The 16202-nt window shown below is 37.6% G+C and overlaps 1 protein-coding gene across 1 annotated transcript in view; it reads right to left on the bottom strand.

The window, feature by feature from the left end:
• Positions 1-734: 734 nt before the first annotated feature.
• Positions 735-16202, bottom strand: part of Slco6a1 (solute carrier organic anion transporter family member 6A1) — an 83628-nt gene continuing 68160 nt past the window's right edge. The window contains exons 13-14 of the mRNA XM_052749322.1: positions 15558-15705; positions 735-844 (exon numbers count right to left, since the gene is read on the bottom strand). Coding sequence (XP_052605282.1) covers positions 15569-15705 — 137 coding nt within the window. The 3' untranslated portion in view covers positions 735-844; positions 15558-15568. The remainder of the gene's footprint in view (positions 845-15557; positions 15706-16202) is intronic.

The following is a 16202-nucleotide window of genomic DNA, read 5'->3' as shown; positions in this document are numbered from 1 at the left end:
TGAGAACATATGTACAAGTAACATTATATAGATGATTTAGAAGTGTGTGTGTGTGTTTGTGTGTGTGTGTGTATGTGCGTGTGTGTGTGTGGTGTGTAGTGTGTAGCAGCAATTAACAAGAAAAGAAACTCAATTTGAAAAGGAACAAATAAGTCCATGCGGGGGTTTGGATGCAGGAAAGGGGAGGAGGAATAATTATGTAATTCTATTGTGATCACAAACAAAATAAATAACTTTAAAAAAAAAAAGAGCACGATGGGGAAATCTACAGAGAAAACCAAAGAAAACTAGTGGGAACTCATGAACTTTAGACAAATAGCTGTGGAGCCTCTATAGGACGGGACTTGGCCCTCTGCTTATGGGAAACAATTGTGTAGCTTGGTTTGCTTACGGGGCTCCTGGCAGTAGGATCAGAATCTATACCTGGTGAATGAGCTGGCTTTCTGGAGCCCATCACCTATGGTGGGACACCTTGCACAGCCTTGATGCAGGGGGGTGGGGTTTGGTCCTGCCTCAACTGAATGTATCAGGCTTTGCTGACTCACCATGGGAGGCCTTATCTTTTTGGAGGAGGGGATAGGGGATGGGTTGGGTTGAAGACTGGGGAGGAGAGTGGAAGAAGAGATGAGAGGGGGATCTGTGGTTGTTATGTAAAATGAATAAAAATTTCTTAATAAATAAAAAATGTTTCATAAGAATATTCTTTATTGTGAAAATGAAGATCCACATAGATACTTTTCTGCTATATTTTTTCTTCTGAATTATAGTCCAGCACAAATCTTATGAAATCTTCAAAGGATAGAGTGTTATCTTTAGAATTCAGATCCTCACAGGTTCTCCAGTCCTGCGGGTTTAAGCCAAAAAAAGTTAGTCAATTTTCACATAAAACTAGCTTATAGATTTTCATATTGCATCTTCAATCTAAGGAGTGTGAGTACAGTGATTATTTCCTGCTTCTCACTCTCCTCTGCCTGCCATAGTAATGGATGGAGCCGCCCTTCCATGCAGGGCCACATTAGTGACTGCTCCCAGAGAAACAGCAGAGAAAACTGGCTTATGTGTTCTTGCTATAAAAACATCATTTTTATTTAGTATTTAGAAAATATAAAGGAATACTGTATTATAATATATGAAAAATTAAAATCTCTTTAGAAGCACATTTTAATTGGAGAAAAATTCCACACATTAATTGATACATTTTTATTTTCAAGTACAAATGTTTCTTTACAAGAAATAGTTGTGATTAATTATAAATTGAAGAACAAAGGAAAAAAAACAGGCAATTGATTCAGATTATTAGGCACTGTTAATAAAACTCAGGTGAGGATAAAGCACAGAGATATGTGATGACATTAAATTTTATGTCTTCTAAAATAAAAAGCAGCAGAAAATGTATACTACAAATTTTCTGGAGTAATCTCTTTATGTCAAATCAATGAATATAATTTTTACTCTTAAATGTTAAAATGTTCTATTTTGGGAGTTTAATATGATTTTAATTTAAATTTTCATGATATGATCTACAGGAAAATAACTAATTTAATTTACAGGATTATTGAAAGACAGTTATCCATATGCCAAATTAAAAGTAACAAACATAGACATTAGGGCCTGGAGAGATTGTTCAGCAGGCAAAAGCTCTCTCCACCAAGATTGATGATCTTAGTTCAATCCCTGGGTCCTACATGATAGAAGGAGAGAACAAAGTCCTAAAATTGTCCTCTGTACTACACACACGTGCCATGGCACATACTGGCAGGCACACACACATATACATACACAAATGTAATAAATGTATAAAATTTAAATATACTTTTTTAAATAGACTGAGTCCCATGCTCAAGTAGATGGCCCTATACATATATACATATATACACATACATACATATACATATAGACATATATACATATATATGACATGAAATGAACTTGAGAATGGTACATTATAAAAGGACATGAGAGGAGTTGTGGGGAATGAAGGGTAGATAATAATTTATTATATACATGTGTGAAATTCTCTAGACTAAAGTAAAACTCTTTAAATAGACTCTAAAAAACTTAGTTAATCCCATATTGCCTATGTCTAGTAACTAATAGGGAAGCCTGACACAAAACATCCAGGATATCTGGGATACCATAAAAAGACCAATTCTAACAATAATAGGAATAGAAGAAGATGATTCATAGCTCAAAGTCCCAAATGAGATTTTTAATAAGATCATAAAAGAAAATTTTCCTAACCTAAAGAAAGAAATGAGTATAAAAGTACAAGAAGCATACAAAAGACCAAATAGATTGGACCAGAAAAGAAAGACCCTTGATCACATAACAATCAAAACACTAAACACAGATAACAAAGAAAATATTAAAAGCTGCAAGAGAAAAAGGCCAAATAACACATAAAGGCAGAACTATTAGAATTACACCTGGATTCTCAATTGGAGATTCTAAAAGTCAGAAGGTCACAGACAGATTACTTTAGACTAAAAGAGATAACAGATGCCAGCCCAGATTATTATACCTAGCAAAACTTTCAACCACCACAGATGGAGAAAATAAGAGATATTCCATGATAAAGCCAAATTTAAGCAATATCTATGTACAAATCCCACCCTGCAGAAGGTGCTAGAAAGAAAACTCTAACCTAAGGAAGTTTACTACACACATAGAAACACAGGGAATAATCCCACACTAGCAAAATCAAAAGAGGGGACACAGACAGACAGACAGACAGACAGACACACACACACACACACACCACTACCAACACCACTACTACCAACACCACCAGAAGAAACAAAATAACAGAAATCAACAACCATTGGTCATTGATAACTTTCAATATCGGTGGTCTCAAACAGACTAACAGAATGGATGCAAAACCAGGACATATCTTTCTACTGTGTTCAAGAAACACACCTCATCTCTCTAGGACAGATATTACCTCAGGTTAAAGGGTTAGTAAAAGATATTCAAAGCACATGGATCTAAGAAACAAGCTGATGTAGCCATGTAACAGCTAGCAAAATAGACTTCAAACCAAAACCAAACAAAAGAAATAAAGAACCACATCACATACTCATCAAAGGAAAAATCCACCAAGAAGACATTTCAATTAACATCTATGCCATAAACACAAGGGCACCCAAGTTTGTAAATGAAACACTACTACCACTTAAATAACATATTGACCCTCATACACTGATAGTGGGAGACTTCAATACTCTACTCTCACCAATGGACAATGGTCATCTAGACAAAAATGAAATGGAGAGATATGGGAGTTACAAGAAATCATAAACCTCTCTCTGCCCCCTCACCAAGAAAACAGCTCCCTGTGATACCAGCGAAAACCAATCATAAGCCCATCCTGCACTAATTGGCAACAGGTAAGACCCTATCTCCAAACTGGGCAGACCAGGTCCCTAGTTCCTAGCCCCCCCCCCCAGAGGCATATTCCGTGCCCCTCCCCCAAAGCCATTGGAGCCCCAGGGAACCTCTAGCTGCCTCTTCCCCCACTCCCTCACCAAGAAAACAGGTCCCATCCTGCACCAATTAGGAATAGCTGCTCCCTGAGACAAAGCCCACTGGTGCCCATAGGACTAAGATCTGCTCCCTGAGATGCAGAATCCACCAGCACCGATCGGACCAAGAGCCGCGATTAGACCAAAAGCTCCTGTTAGACCAAGAATATCTATTGGACCAAAAGAGGCTCCCTCAGACACAGACACCACTTGCACAGAGTGGAGGGAGAAATGAGTAGACGCCAGTGCAAAAATACAGTCAACAACATAATGACCATAATGACCAGTATGGCACCATCAGAACCTACTGGTGCTACATCAGCAAGACCTGAACATCCCAAAACAGAAGAAGCAGAAGATATGGACCTTAAAAATGACTTTAAGAGGATGACAGAGGCCTTTGAAGAGGAAATGAAAATTTACCTTAAAGAATTTGAAGAAAAAACAAACAAAAAATTGGAAGAAATCAATAAATCTCTTAAAGAAAGCCAAGAAATAGCAACTAAACAGGTGAATGAAACAGTCCAAGATTTAAAAACTGAAATAGAGTCAATAAAGAAGATACAAACTGAGGGAATGCTGGGAATGGAAAATCTGAGTAAACGAATAGGAACTACAGATACAAGCATAACCAACAGAATGCAAGAGATGGAAAAGAGAATCTCTGATGTTGAAGACACAATAGAGAAAATAGATTCATCAGTCGAAGAATACACAAAAGCCAAAAAAACATAATACAAAATGTCCAGGAAATTTGGGACACCATGAAAAGACCAAACCTTAAAATAATAGTGATAGAAGGAGAAGAATATCAACTCAAAGGCACAGAAAATAAATGCAACAAAATCATAGAAGAAAACTTTCACAACATAAAAAGGGAAATGCCTATGAAGGTACAAGAAGCTTACAGAACACCAAATAGATTGGATCCAAAAGAAAAAGTCCCCTTGCCACATAATAATCAAACCACTAAACATACAGAATAAAGAAAAAAATATTAAGAGCTGGAAAGGATTCCAGATGCCTACCCATAAACCAGGGACAGATCCTGATCTTCCTGCCTTGGTGCCCCGCAAACAGTTCGAGCCAAACAACCATCTTCCTTATCCAGAGGGCCTAGTCCAGTTCCATAGGGTCTCCACAGCCACCAGTCCACAGCTCATGGGCTTCCACTAGTGTGGTCAGTCATCTCTGCACATCCTCCCATCATGACTGCATAGCCTTGGTGCAGTGGGAAGGGGCTTGGACCTGCCTAGGCTCAGTGTGCTGGGCTTTGCTGACTCCCCATGGGAGACCCCGATTTGGGGGATGTGGGGATGTGGGGTGGCTTGGGAAACAGTGCTGGGGGGTGGGAGGAGGGAGGAGGGGGTGTCTGTGGATAGCATGTGGAGTGAGTAGAAAATTTCTTAATAAAGAAAAATGAAAAAAATAATAAAAAACAAGCTGGAAAGGAAAAAGGCCAAGTAACATATAAAGGCAGACCCATCAGAATAACACCTGACTTCTCAATGGAGACTCTGAAAGCCAGAAGGTCCTGGACAGATGTAATGCAGACACTAAGAGACCATGGACTATATATATTACTATATAATAACCCAGACTATTATATCCAACAAAACTGTCAATTGCCATAGACGGAGTAAACAAAATATTCCATGATGAAACCAGATTTAAGCAGTATCTTTCCACAAATCCAGCCCTATAGAAAGCACTAGAAAGAAAAATCCAACCTAAGGAAGTTAGATACACCCATGAAAACACAAGCAATAGATAATCCCACACCAACGAATACCAAAGAAGAGAAACATGCAACACTACCAACAAAAAAAGTAACAGGAATTAACAATCACTGGTCCTTAGTATCCATTAATATCAATGGTCTCAATTCACCTATAAAAAGACAGAATGCATACAAAAAAGGCTGACAGAACACATACAAAAACAGGATCCATTCTTCTGCTGTATACAAGAAACATACCTCAACTTTAAAGACAGACACTACCTCAGAGTAAAAGGCTGGAAAAAGACCTTCTAATCAAATAGACTTAAGAAGTAAGCTGGTGTAGCTATCCTAACATCTAATAAAATAGATTTCAGACTAAAATCAATCAAAAGAGATTGGGAAGAACATTACATACTTATCACAGGGAAAATCCACCAAGATGAAGTCTCAATTCTGAACATTTATGCCCCAAATACAAGGGCACTCATATTTGTAAAAGAAACATTACTAAAGCTTAAATCACACATTAAACCCCACACACTAGTAGTGGGAGATTTCAGCACCCCACTCTCACTACTGGATAGATCTGCCAGACAGAAAGTTAACAGAGAAATAAGGGGCCTAACAGAAGTTATGACACAAATGGACTTAATTGATATCTACAGAACATTGCACCCAAAACAAAAGAATATACCTTCTCCTTAGCACCACATGGAACCTTCTCTAAAATTGACCACATGCTTGGTCACAAAGCAAATCTCAACAGATACAAAATAATTGGAATAAACTCCTGTATTTTATCAGACCTCCATGGCTTAAAGTTAGCTTTCAACAATAACAAAAATTCCAAAAAGCTTACAATCTCATGGAAACTGAACAATGCCGAAATGAGTCACCAATAGGTCAAGGAAGAAATAAAGAAAGAAATTAAAGATTTCCTAGAATTCAATGAAAATGAAAGTACAAAATACCCAAACTTACGGGACACTATGAAAGCATTGCTAAGATGAAAATTCATAGCACTAAATACCCACATAAAGAAGATGGAGAAATCTCACACTAGTGACTTAACAGCACACCTGAAAGCTCTAGAACAAAAAGAAGCAAACTTACCCAGGAAGAATCGATGCCAGGAAATAATCAAATTGAGGGCTAAAGTCAATGAAATAAAAACAAAGAGAACAATAAAAAAATCAATAAAACAAAAGAGTTGGTTATTTGAAAAAATCAGTAAGATAGACAAACCCTTATCTAAATTAACTGAAAGGCAGAGAGAGAGCATCTAAATCAACAAAATCAGAAATGAAAAGGGAGATGTAACAACAGACAATGAGGAAATCCAGAGAATTATCGGGTCATACTTCAAAAACCTGTACTTCACAAAATTGGAAATCTGAAAGAAATGGACATTTTTTTTCTGGATAGATGCTGCATACCAAAATTAAATCAAGACCAGATAAACTACTTAAGTAGACCAATAACCCCTAAGGAATTAAAAACAGTCATTAAAAATTTCCCAACCAAAAAAAGCCCAAGTCCAGATGGTGTCAGTGCAGAATTCTACCAGATTTTCAAAGAAGAGCTACTTCCAATACTCTTCAAATTGTTCCACAAAATAGAAACAGAAGGAACATTACCAAACGCTTTTATGAGGCCACAGTTACCCTGATACCCAAACCACACAAAGATGCAACAGAGAAAGAAAATTACAGACCAATCTCCCTCATGAACATTGATGCAAAAATACTCAAAAAAATTTGGCAAACTAAATCCAAGAACACATAAAAAAAATGTCCACCATGGCTTCATCCCAGGGATGCAAGGATGGTTCAACATATGAAAATCTGTCAATGTAATACACCATATAAACAAACTGAAAGAAAAAAAAAACACATGATCATTTCATTAGATGCTGAAAAAAACCTTTGACAAAACCCAGCACCCCTTCATGATAAAGGTCCTAGAGAGATCAGGAATACAAGGAACACACCTAAACATAATAAAGGCAATTTACAGTAAGCCAACAGCCAACAACAAATTAAATGGAGAGAAACTCAAAGAGATTCCACTAAAATCAGGAACAAAGGAAGGCTGTCCACTCTCCCCATTTTTATTCAATATAGTACTTGAAATTCTAGCTAGAACAATAAGACAACAAAAGGAGATCAAAGGGATAGAAATTGGAAAGGAAGAAGTCAAACTTTATTTGCAGACAATATGATAGTGTACATAAATGACCCCAAAAATTCTACCAGGGAACTCCTACAGCTGATAAACTCCTCCAGTAAGGTGGCAAGATACAAGATTAACTCAAAATAATCAGTAGCCCTCCTATATACAAATGATAACCAGGCTGAGAAAGAAATAAAAGAAACACCACCCTTTACAATAGCCACAGATAATATAAAATACCTTGGGGTAACTCCAATTAAGCAAGTGAAAGACCTGTATGATAAGAACTTTAAGTCTCTGAAGAAAGAAATTGAAGAAGATCTCAGAAAATGGAAAGCTCTCCCATGCTCATGGATAGACAGAATTAACATAGTAAAAATGGCAATCTTACCAAAAGCAATTTACAGATTCAATGCAATCCCCATCAAAATCCCAACACAATTCTTCACAGACTTGGAAAGAACAATACGTAACTTCATATGGCAAAACAAAAAAACCAAAGACAGCTAAAAGAATCCTGTACAATAAAGAAACCTCTGGAAGCATCACGATCCCTGACTTCAAGCTCTACTATAGAGCTACAGTAATAAGAACAACTTGGTACTGGCATTAAAAACTGACATGTGGACCAACAGAATCAAATTGAAGACCCTGACATTAATCCACACACATATGAACACCTGATTTTTGACAAAGAAGCCAAAACTGTACAATGGAAAAAAAGAAAGCATCTTCAACAAATGGTGCTGGCATAACTGGATGTTAACATGTAAAAGATTGCAAATAGATCCACATCTATCACCATGCAGAAAACTCAAGTCAAAGTGGATCAAGACCTCAACATAAATCCAGTTACACTGAATCTGATAGAAGAGAAAGCATGAAGTGGTCTTGAACACACTGGCACCGGAGATCACTTCCTAAATATAACAAAAGTAGCACAGACAATGGGAGCAACAATTAATAAATGGGACCTCTTGAAACTGAGAAGCTTTTGTAGGGCAAAGGACATGGTCAATAAGACAAAATGACAGCCTACAGAATGGGAAAATATCTTCACCAACCCCACATCTGACAGAGGGCTGATATCCAGAATGTATAAAGAACTCAAGAAACTAGACATCAAAATACCTAACAATCCAATTAAAAAATAGGCTACAGAGCTAAACAGAGAATTCTCAAAAGAAGAATCTCAAATGGCTGAAAGACATTTAAGGAATTGCTCAACATCCTTAGTCATCAGGGAAATGCAAATCAAAACAACTCTGAGATACCATCTATCACCTGTCAGAATGGCTAAGATCAAAAACCCTGAAGACAGCTTATGTTGGAGAGGATGTGGAGCAAAGGGAACACTCCTACTCTGTTGGTAGGAATGAAAACTTGTACAGCCACTCTGGAAATCAGTATGGTGGTTTTTCAGAAAATTGGGAATAAGTCTTCCTCAAGACCCAGCTATACCACTCTTGGGCATATACATAAGGAATGCTCAATCACACCACAAGGACACATGCTTAACAATGTTCATAGCAGCATTATTCATAATAGCTGGAACCTGGGAACAACCTAGATGCCCCTCAACTGAAGAATGGATTAAGAAAATGTGGTACATATACACAATGGAGTACTACTCAGCAGAGAAAAACAATGACAGCATGAAATTTGCAGGCAAATGGATGGAACTAGAAAGTATCATCCTGAGTGAGGTAACCCAGACACAGAAGGACAAACATGGTATGTACTCACTCATAAGTGGATACTAGATGAAAAGCAAAGGATAACCAGACTGTGACCCACAGCTCCAGGGAGGCTAGCTCATAAGGAGGACACTAGGAAAGACACATGGATTGCCCAGCAAAAGAGAAATAGATGAGATCTACATGAGCAAACTGGGAGTGGGGGAGGGTAATGGAGGGCAATGGATGGGGAATGAGAACATAGGGGAATGGGAGGTTCAATCTGGAACAGGGACAGAGTAGGAGAGCAAATAAAGAGATACTGTGATAAATGAAGACATCATGGGAATAGGGAGAAACAGAGTGCTAGGAAAGTTCCCAGGAATCCACAAGGATGAGCCCACCTTAGACTACTGGCAATAGTCAAGAGGGTGCCTGAACTGGCCTACTCTGGTGATCAGATGGCTGAATACCCTGTCATCATAGAGCCTTCATCCAGTGACTGATGGAAACAGATGCAGAGATCTATGGCCATGTGCCAATTTGAGCTCCAGGAGTCCAATCAATGAGAGAGAGGAGGGATTCTATGAGCAAGAGACTTTGAGACCATGATGGGAAAAAGTACAGAGACAACTAGCCAAACCATTAGAAACCCATGAACTATGGACCAATAGCTGAGGAGCCCCCATGGTACTGGACGAGGCCCTCTGGATAAGTGAGACAGTTGTTTAGCTTGAACTGTTTAGGGGTCCCCCAGGCAGTGGGATCAGAACCCATCCCTCGTGCATTAGCTGGTTTTTTGGAGCCCAGTGCTTATGATAAGACACTTTGCACAGCCTTGGTGCAGGGTGGAGGGGCTTGGACCTGCCTCAACTGAATGTACCAGGTTCTGCTGACTCCCTATGGGAGACCTTGCCTTGGAGGAGGTGGGAACAGGAGGGTGGGTTGGGGAGGGATGCTGGGGGGCAGGAGGAGGAAGGACAGGGTAATCTATGGTTGGTATGTAAAATGAATAGAAAATCTCTTAATAATAAAAATAGAAATTATGAACCAAATGCACCAAACAGATATTTATATAACATTTCACCCCAAACCAAAGGAATATACCTTCTTCTCTGCTCCTGATGGAACTCTCTCCAAAATTTGCCACCTACTTGGACACAAAGCAAGTCTCACCAGATACAAGAAAATTGAAATAACTCCCTACATCCTCTCATACCACCATGGATTAAAACTGGATATCGACAACAGAAAGTTATCAAACCCTGGAAACTGAATGACTTTCTATGGAAAAAAAAATGGGCCAAGACTGAACTAAGAAAGGAATTGAAGACTTTCTATAATTCGGTGTGTCTTAGTTAGGATTTCTATTGCTGTGGGGCATTTCATTGGGGCTGACTTACAGTTTCAGAGGTTTAGTCCATTACTGTCATGGTGGGAAACATGGCAGCATGCAGGCAGACATGGTTCTGGAGAAGGAGCTGAGAGTTCTACATCTTGGTCTGAAGGCAGCACAAGGGAAGACTAAGTGTTGAAACCTGGCTTGAGCTTGTATGACCTCAAAGCTCAGGCCCATAGTGAAACACTTCCTCGAACAAGACCACACTTCCTCATAGCGTCACTCCCTATGGGGGCCATATTCTTTCAAACCACTACACAATGAAAATGAATACACAGTATTCCCAGACTAATGAGACACAATGGAAGTGCTTCTAAGAAGTAAATTCACAGCACCAAGCACCTACTTAAAAAAACAAACAAACAAACAAAAAAAAACTGGAGAGATCTTATACTAGCAACTTAAAACAACACCTGAAAGCTCTAGAAAAAAAAAGATGTAATCACAACCAAGAGGAATAGATGGCAATAAATAATCAAACTCAGGGCTGAAATAAATAAAATGGAAACAAAGAGAACAAGACAAATCAATGAAGCTGTGGGTTGGTTCTTTGAAAAAAAAAATGAACAAATAGACAAACCCTCATTGAAACGAATTAAAAAGACAAAAGAGGATATCCAAATTAATGAAAGAAAAAAGACCGGAGACACAACAGCAGACACATAAAGATTCAAAAAAGAAATAATTATAGAGCAGTTTCCCTTATGGACATAGATGCAAAAATATTCAACACAATACTTGCAAACCAAATCTAGGAACACAACAGAAAGATCATCCACCATGGTCAAATAGGCTTCTTCCCTGAGATACAGGAGTAGTTCAATGTACAAAAATAAATAAATGTAATCCACCATATAAACAAACTGAAAGAAAAAAAAAACTCATGATCATCTCATTAAATGTGGAAAAGGCCTTTGACAAAATCCAATACCCCTTTACATTAAAAATCATGGAAAGAATAGAGATACAAGGGACATAACTGAAGACAATAAAGGGAAATTAAATGGAGAGAAACTTAAAGCAAATATACTAAAATCAGGAACATGTGAAGGTTGTTCACTTCCCCCATACATATTTAATATAGTAACTGAAGTCTTAGCTCAAGCAATAAGACAATGGAAGGAGATCAAAGAATACAAATTGGAAAGGCAGAAGTGAAAGCATCATTATTTGCAGAAGTCATGCTAGTATACATATGTGACCCTAAAAATTCCACCAGGGATTTCCTAAAGCTGATAAACACCTACAGTAAAGTGGCTGGATACAAGATTAACTGAAAAAAAAAAAAAAAAAAAACCAGTAGCTCTTCTATATACCAATGATAAATAAACTGAGAAAGAAATCAGGGAAATAACACCTTTCACAATAGCCTCACATAATATAAAATATCTTTGGGTAACTTTAATTAAACAAATGACAGAGTCATAAGATTAAAAACTTCAGGTTTTTAAAGAAAGAATTTGAAGGAGATATGAGAAGATGAAAAGATCTCCCATGATCATATATTGGTAGGATTAACATCATTAAAATGGCCTTCCTACCAAAAGCAATCTATGGATTCAATGCAATCTCCATCAAAATTCCAAAACAATTCTTCACAGAACTTGTGAAGAATTCTCAGCTTCATATGGAAAACAAAAAACTCAGGATAGCTGAAACAATTCTGAATGATAAAGAACTGCTGGAGACTTCTCCATTTCCAATATCAAGTTGTACTCCAGAGCTATAGTAATAAAAATCACATGGTATTGGCATAAAAACAGACATATTGATTAATGGAATCTAACTGAAGTCCCAGACATAAATCACCCCATCTATACCTGATTTTTGATAAAGAAGCCAGAAATACAACTGGAAAAAACACAGCATTTTCAATGAATAGTGCTGTTCAAACTGGATGTCTACATGTAGAAAATGAAAGTAGATCCATAAGTAGATACTTATTACCCTGCACATAAAAACTCCAAATGGATCAAAGACTTCAACTTAAGGCCAGATACACTGAACCTGACAGAAAAGAAAGAGAGGGGAAAGGCCTTCAACACACTGACACAGGAGATAACTTCCTGAACAGAAGACACGTAGCTCAGGCACTAAGATCACAATTAATAAATGGGACCTCATGAAACTGAAAAATTTCTGTAAGGCACAGGACACCTTCATTTGGACGATGCATCATCCTAAATAATGGATTTTTTCTTTTTTACCAACTCCACATCCAATGGAGGAGTAATATCAAAATATATAAAGAACTCAAGAAACTAAGTATCAAAACCCTAAATAATATAATTAAAAATGAGGTACAGATCTAAACAGAGAATTCTTAATAGGGGAAACTCAGATGGCTGAGAAATACTTAAAAGAAATGTTCAACATCCTTAGCCATCAGGAAAAATGCAAATCAATACAACTCTGAGATTCCATCTTACACCTGTCAGAATGGCTGACAGCACATGCTCTTGAGGATGTGAAATAAGGGGAACACTCCTTCATTTCTGGTGGGAGTGCAAACTTGTACAGCCACTATGGAAATCCATATGGTGGTCACTCAGAAAGATAAGAATCGATCTACTTCAAGATTCAGCTATACCACTTTTGGGCATATATGCCCAAAGGACACTTCATCCTACCACAAAGACATTTCCTCAACCAGGTTAACTGCTGCTTTATTCATAATAGCCAGAAACTGGAAACAACCTAGATGGTCTTCAATAAAAGAATGGAAAAAGAAATGTATTACATGTACACAATGGAGTATTAATCAGCTGTTGAAAAAAATGACATCATTAAATTTTCAGGCAAATGGATAGTATAAAAATAATCCCGAGTGAAGTAACTTGGACCCAGAAAGGTAAACATGGTATGTATTCACTTGTATGTGGATATTAACCATTAAATAAATGATAATCAACCTACAATCCATAGAGCCAGAGAGAATTTATACATAGAGGAAAGGAAAGGGGGGAACACATGGGTCTCCCTGGAAGAGGAAAACAGAGTAGATTTTATGGGTGGACTGGAGGTGAGTAGGGATGGGAAAGGGAGGATCAAGCAGGAAGTGGGAGAAGAGATCTGGCTAAAGGAGATAATGTGAGGAGAGACAGCTGGAACTGATGGGCATTTGAGGGATGGTATGGAAACCTATGGCGATCAAAACTCCCTAGCATATATGAAGGTAATCCAAATGAGGTCCCCTAATAATGGGGGAGACGAGTACAAAAGAACATCTCGTCTCAAATAAGGCTTCCAGTAGCAGGACTGTGCTGCATCTGATTGAGTTGTGGACTGAAGAGGGCTAATGGAAATCCCCAAACAACCCAGGCTGCTGCTAAGAGAATGGGTCTCTCTTAACAAACTGACAGCAGGGCTCCATTGCTGACAACAATACCCACATCACTCATTGAACACGGAGAAGTCCAGCAGGTGCCTACATGTAGCACCTACATCCTACTCTCTTGGGTGTGGGAAAGTACTCTGCAGGCTACCAAAAAAGAAATTTAAACACCAACCAAGCCACAAAACCTTTGACTCACAATATGTCCTGCATGCAAGATATGCGAGGGAACTGATGGCACAGAACTCGTGGGAGTAGCCAACAAATGTGTGATTGATTTGACTTAAGGCCCACTCCATAAGCCAGAACTCACCTAACACTGCTTAGGTGACCAAGAACCAGACACTAGATAGCCCAGAGACCTAGGATAAAACCAAGCACTACTGCTCTAAAAGGAATTCAGTAAAATGACCCCTTAAAATATTCTGCTATACTCAAAGATCAGTGCCTTATGCAGCCATCATCAGAGAAGCTCCCTCATGCAGAGGACAGCAACAGATGCTCAGACCCACAGCCAGACATTATGCAGAGAAAGAGTTCTTGGAACATACAGCTTTAAATGTGATGTCTCCATCACATCCCTTTCCTCAGAGCTCAGGAAAACTGGCAGAAGAGGAGGAGGAGGAAAGAATGTAAGATCCAGAGGGGATGGAAGACATTAAGAGAACAAGGCTCTTTGAAGCAACTGGTAAGGCTAATTAATATGACCTCCCAGAGACTGAAGCAGCAAGCACAGGGCCTACATGAATCTGCACCAGGTCCTCTGCTTATGCATTATAACTTTCAGCTTATTGTTTTTATGGGACTCCTGAGTATTTGAAGAAACAGGTCTCTGATTCTTGTGCCTGCTCTGGGTCTCTTTTCCTTCTGTTGGGCTGCCTTGTCCAACCCGAAGTGATGGTCTTTGTTTTATCTTTTAATATTTTGTTTTGTCATGTTTGGTAGTTACCTGCTAGAAGCCTATTCTTTTCTAATGACAGACAGAAAAAGAGTGCAACTGGTCTGGAAGGGAGGTGGGGAGAATCTGGAAGAGTTAGCTGGAGGAGAAACTGTAATCCTAATATATTGTATAAGAAAAGACTCTGCTTTAAATAAACAGAAAAAAAGACCTATATTTTTAAGATTTATTTATTTTATGTGTATGACTGCTCTATCTGCTTGTACTCCTACATGCCAGAAGAGGGCATCAGATCCCATTACAGACGGTTGTAAGATGTGGTTGCTAAGAGTTGAACTCAGGACTTCTGGAAGAGCAGCCAGTGCTTTTAAATGTCTTCTCCCCCTTTTTTTGCTATAAATTTTTAGATATTTTACATAATTCGAATCATACAATGCAATTTTGTGTGTGTATGTATGTCTAACTTTGAGTCAGCATACTTTGTTTTTTGTTTTTTCTGCTTTTTGGAAACAGTTTCTTTGTGTAGCACTGGCTGTCCTGGAACTTACTCTGTAGACCAGGCTGGCCTGGAACTCAGAGATTTGCCTGCTTCTGCCACCTGTGCTGGGGTTAAAGGCATGTACCCGAAATTTTTTATGAGTAAAAAAATGTATTAAGTGTATGTTTCAAAATATCTTCAGCAATCTTAAAACAGACTATATTTTTATGCTCATAATAAAACTTGTAGAAATCATATAAAGCATATGTTAAAATGTAAGTATATCACTATTATTGTTTTAAAAGTTATCAATATGATATTCCATTGACAAATGGAAAATATAAAATTCTTACCAATGAAGAAATCAGAAATAATTTTTTCTTTTCTTAGTTTCTTTTGTTTTATTTTCAGCCATATTGTCAGCATTTTCAGCTACTATGGCATCATATTTAAGAAGTGCAGAAAAAACAAGGAAGGTTGTGGCCAATTTGCAAGCAGTACCTGAATTTAAAAAAGTTAGTACTTGTAAGGTAACTGTATTTTTAACAAAAGTTTTTAAAAGAATGCCACTTACCTGAAGAAAAGATGTACTTTATTGCTGAAAGTATTAGTTAATTCCCAATTATAAAATAAAGTTAATATTAGAAAGTTATGTTAAATTAAATATTTTAAAATACTTGCAAAATTTCTCATATTCATCCGATAACCTTTAAGAGGCAATGTTTTATCATTTTATGAACTATATTGATTTGAAAACACATAAATGAATTATACTTTTCAAATTTATCTGTCAATTTATCTGTCAATCTGTCTTAAAACTTTAAGCAGCTTTAGTGTTTGAAATATTGATCACTTTCTACACATAAACATTAATTTATAGAAAATACAATTGTTTTTATAGTTTCAAATTTCTGAAAATTACAAGTGTTACATAAAAATAATCAAAATTCACAAACAAAAAGCCCTTCTAAATTAGAGTCAAAATGTTGTAGCAAAAC

This window comes from Peromyscus californicus, unplaced genomic scaffold (genome assembly GCF_007827085.1).
Source record: "Peromyscus californicus insignis strain IS unplaced genomic scaffold, ASM782708v3 Scaffold_21__1_contigs__length_65335640, whole genome shotgun sequence".
Lineage (NCBI taxonomy): Eukaryota > Metazoa > Chordata > Mammalia > Rodentia > Cricetidae > Peromyscus > Peromyscus californicus.
Note: the sequence above shows the minus strand (reverse complement) of the source record. Positions and strands in the feature narration are given on the sequence as shown.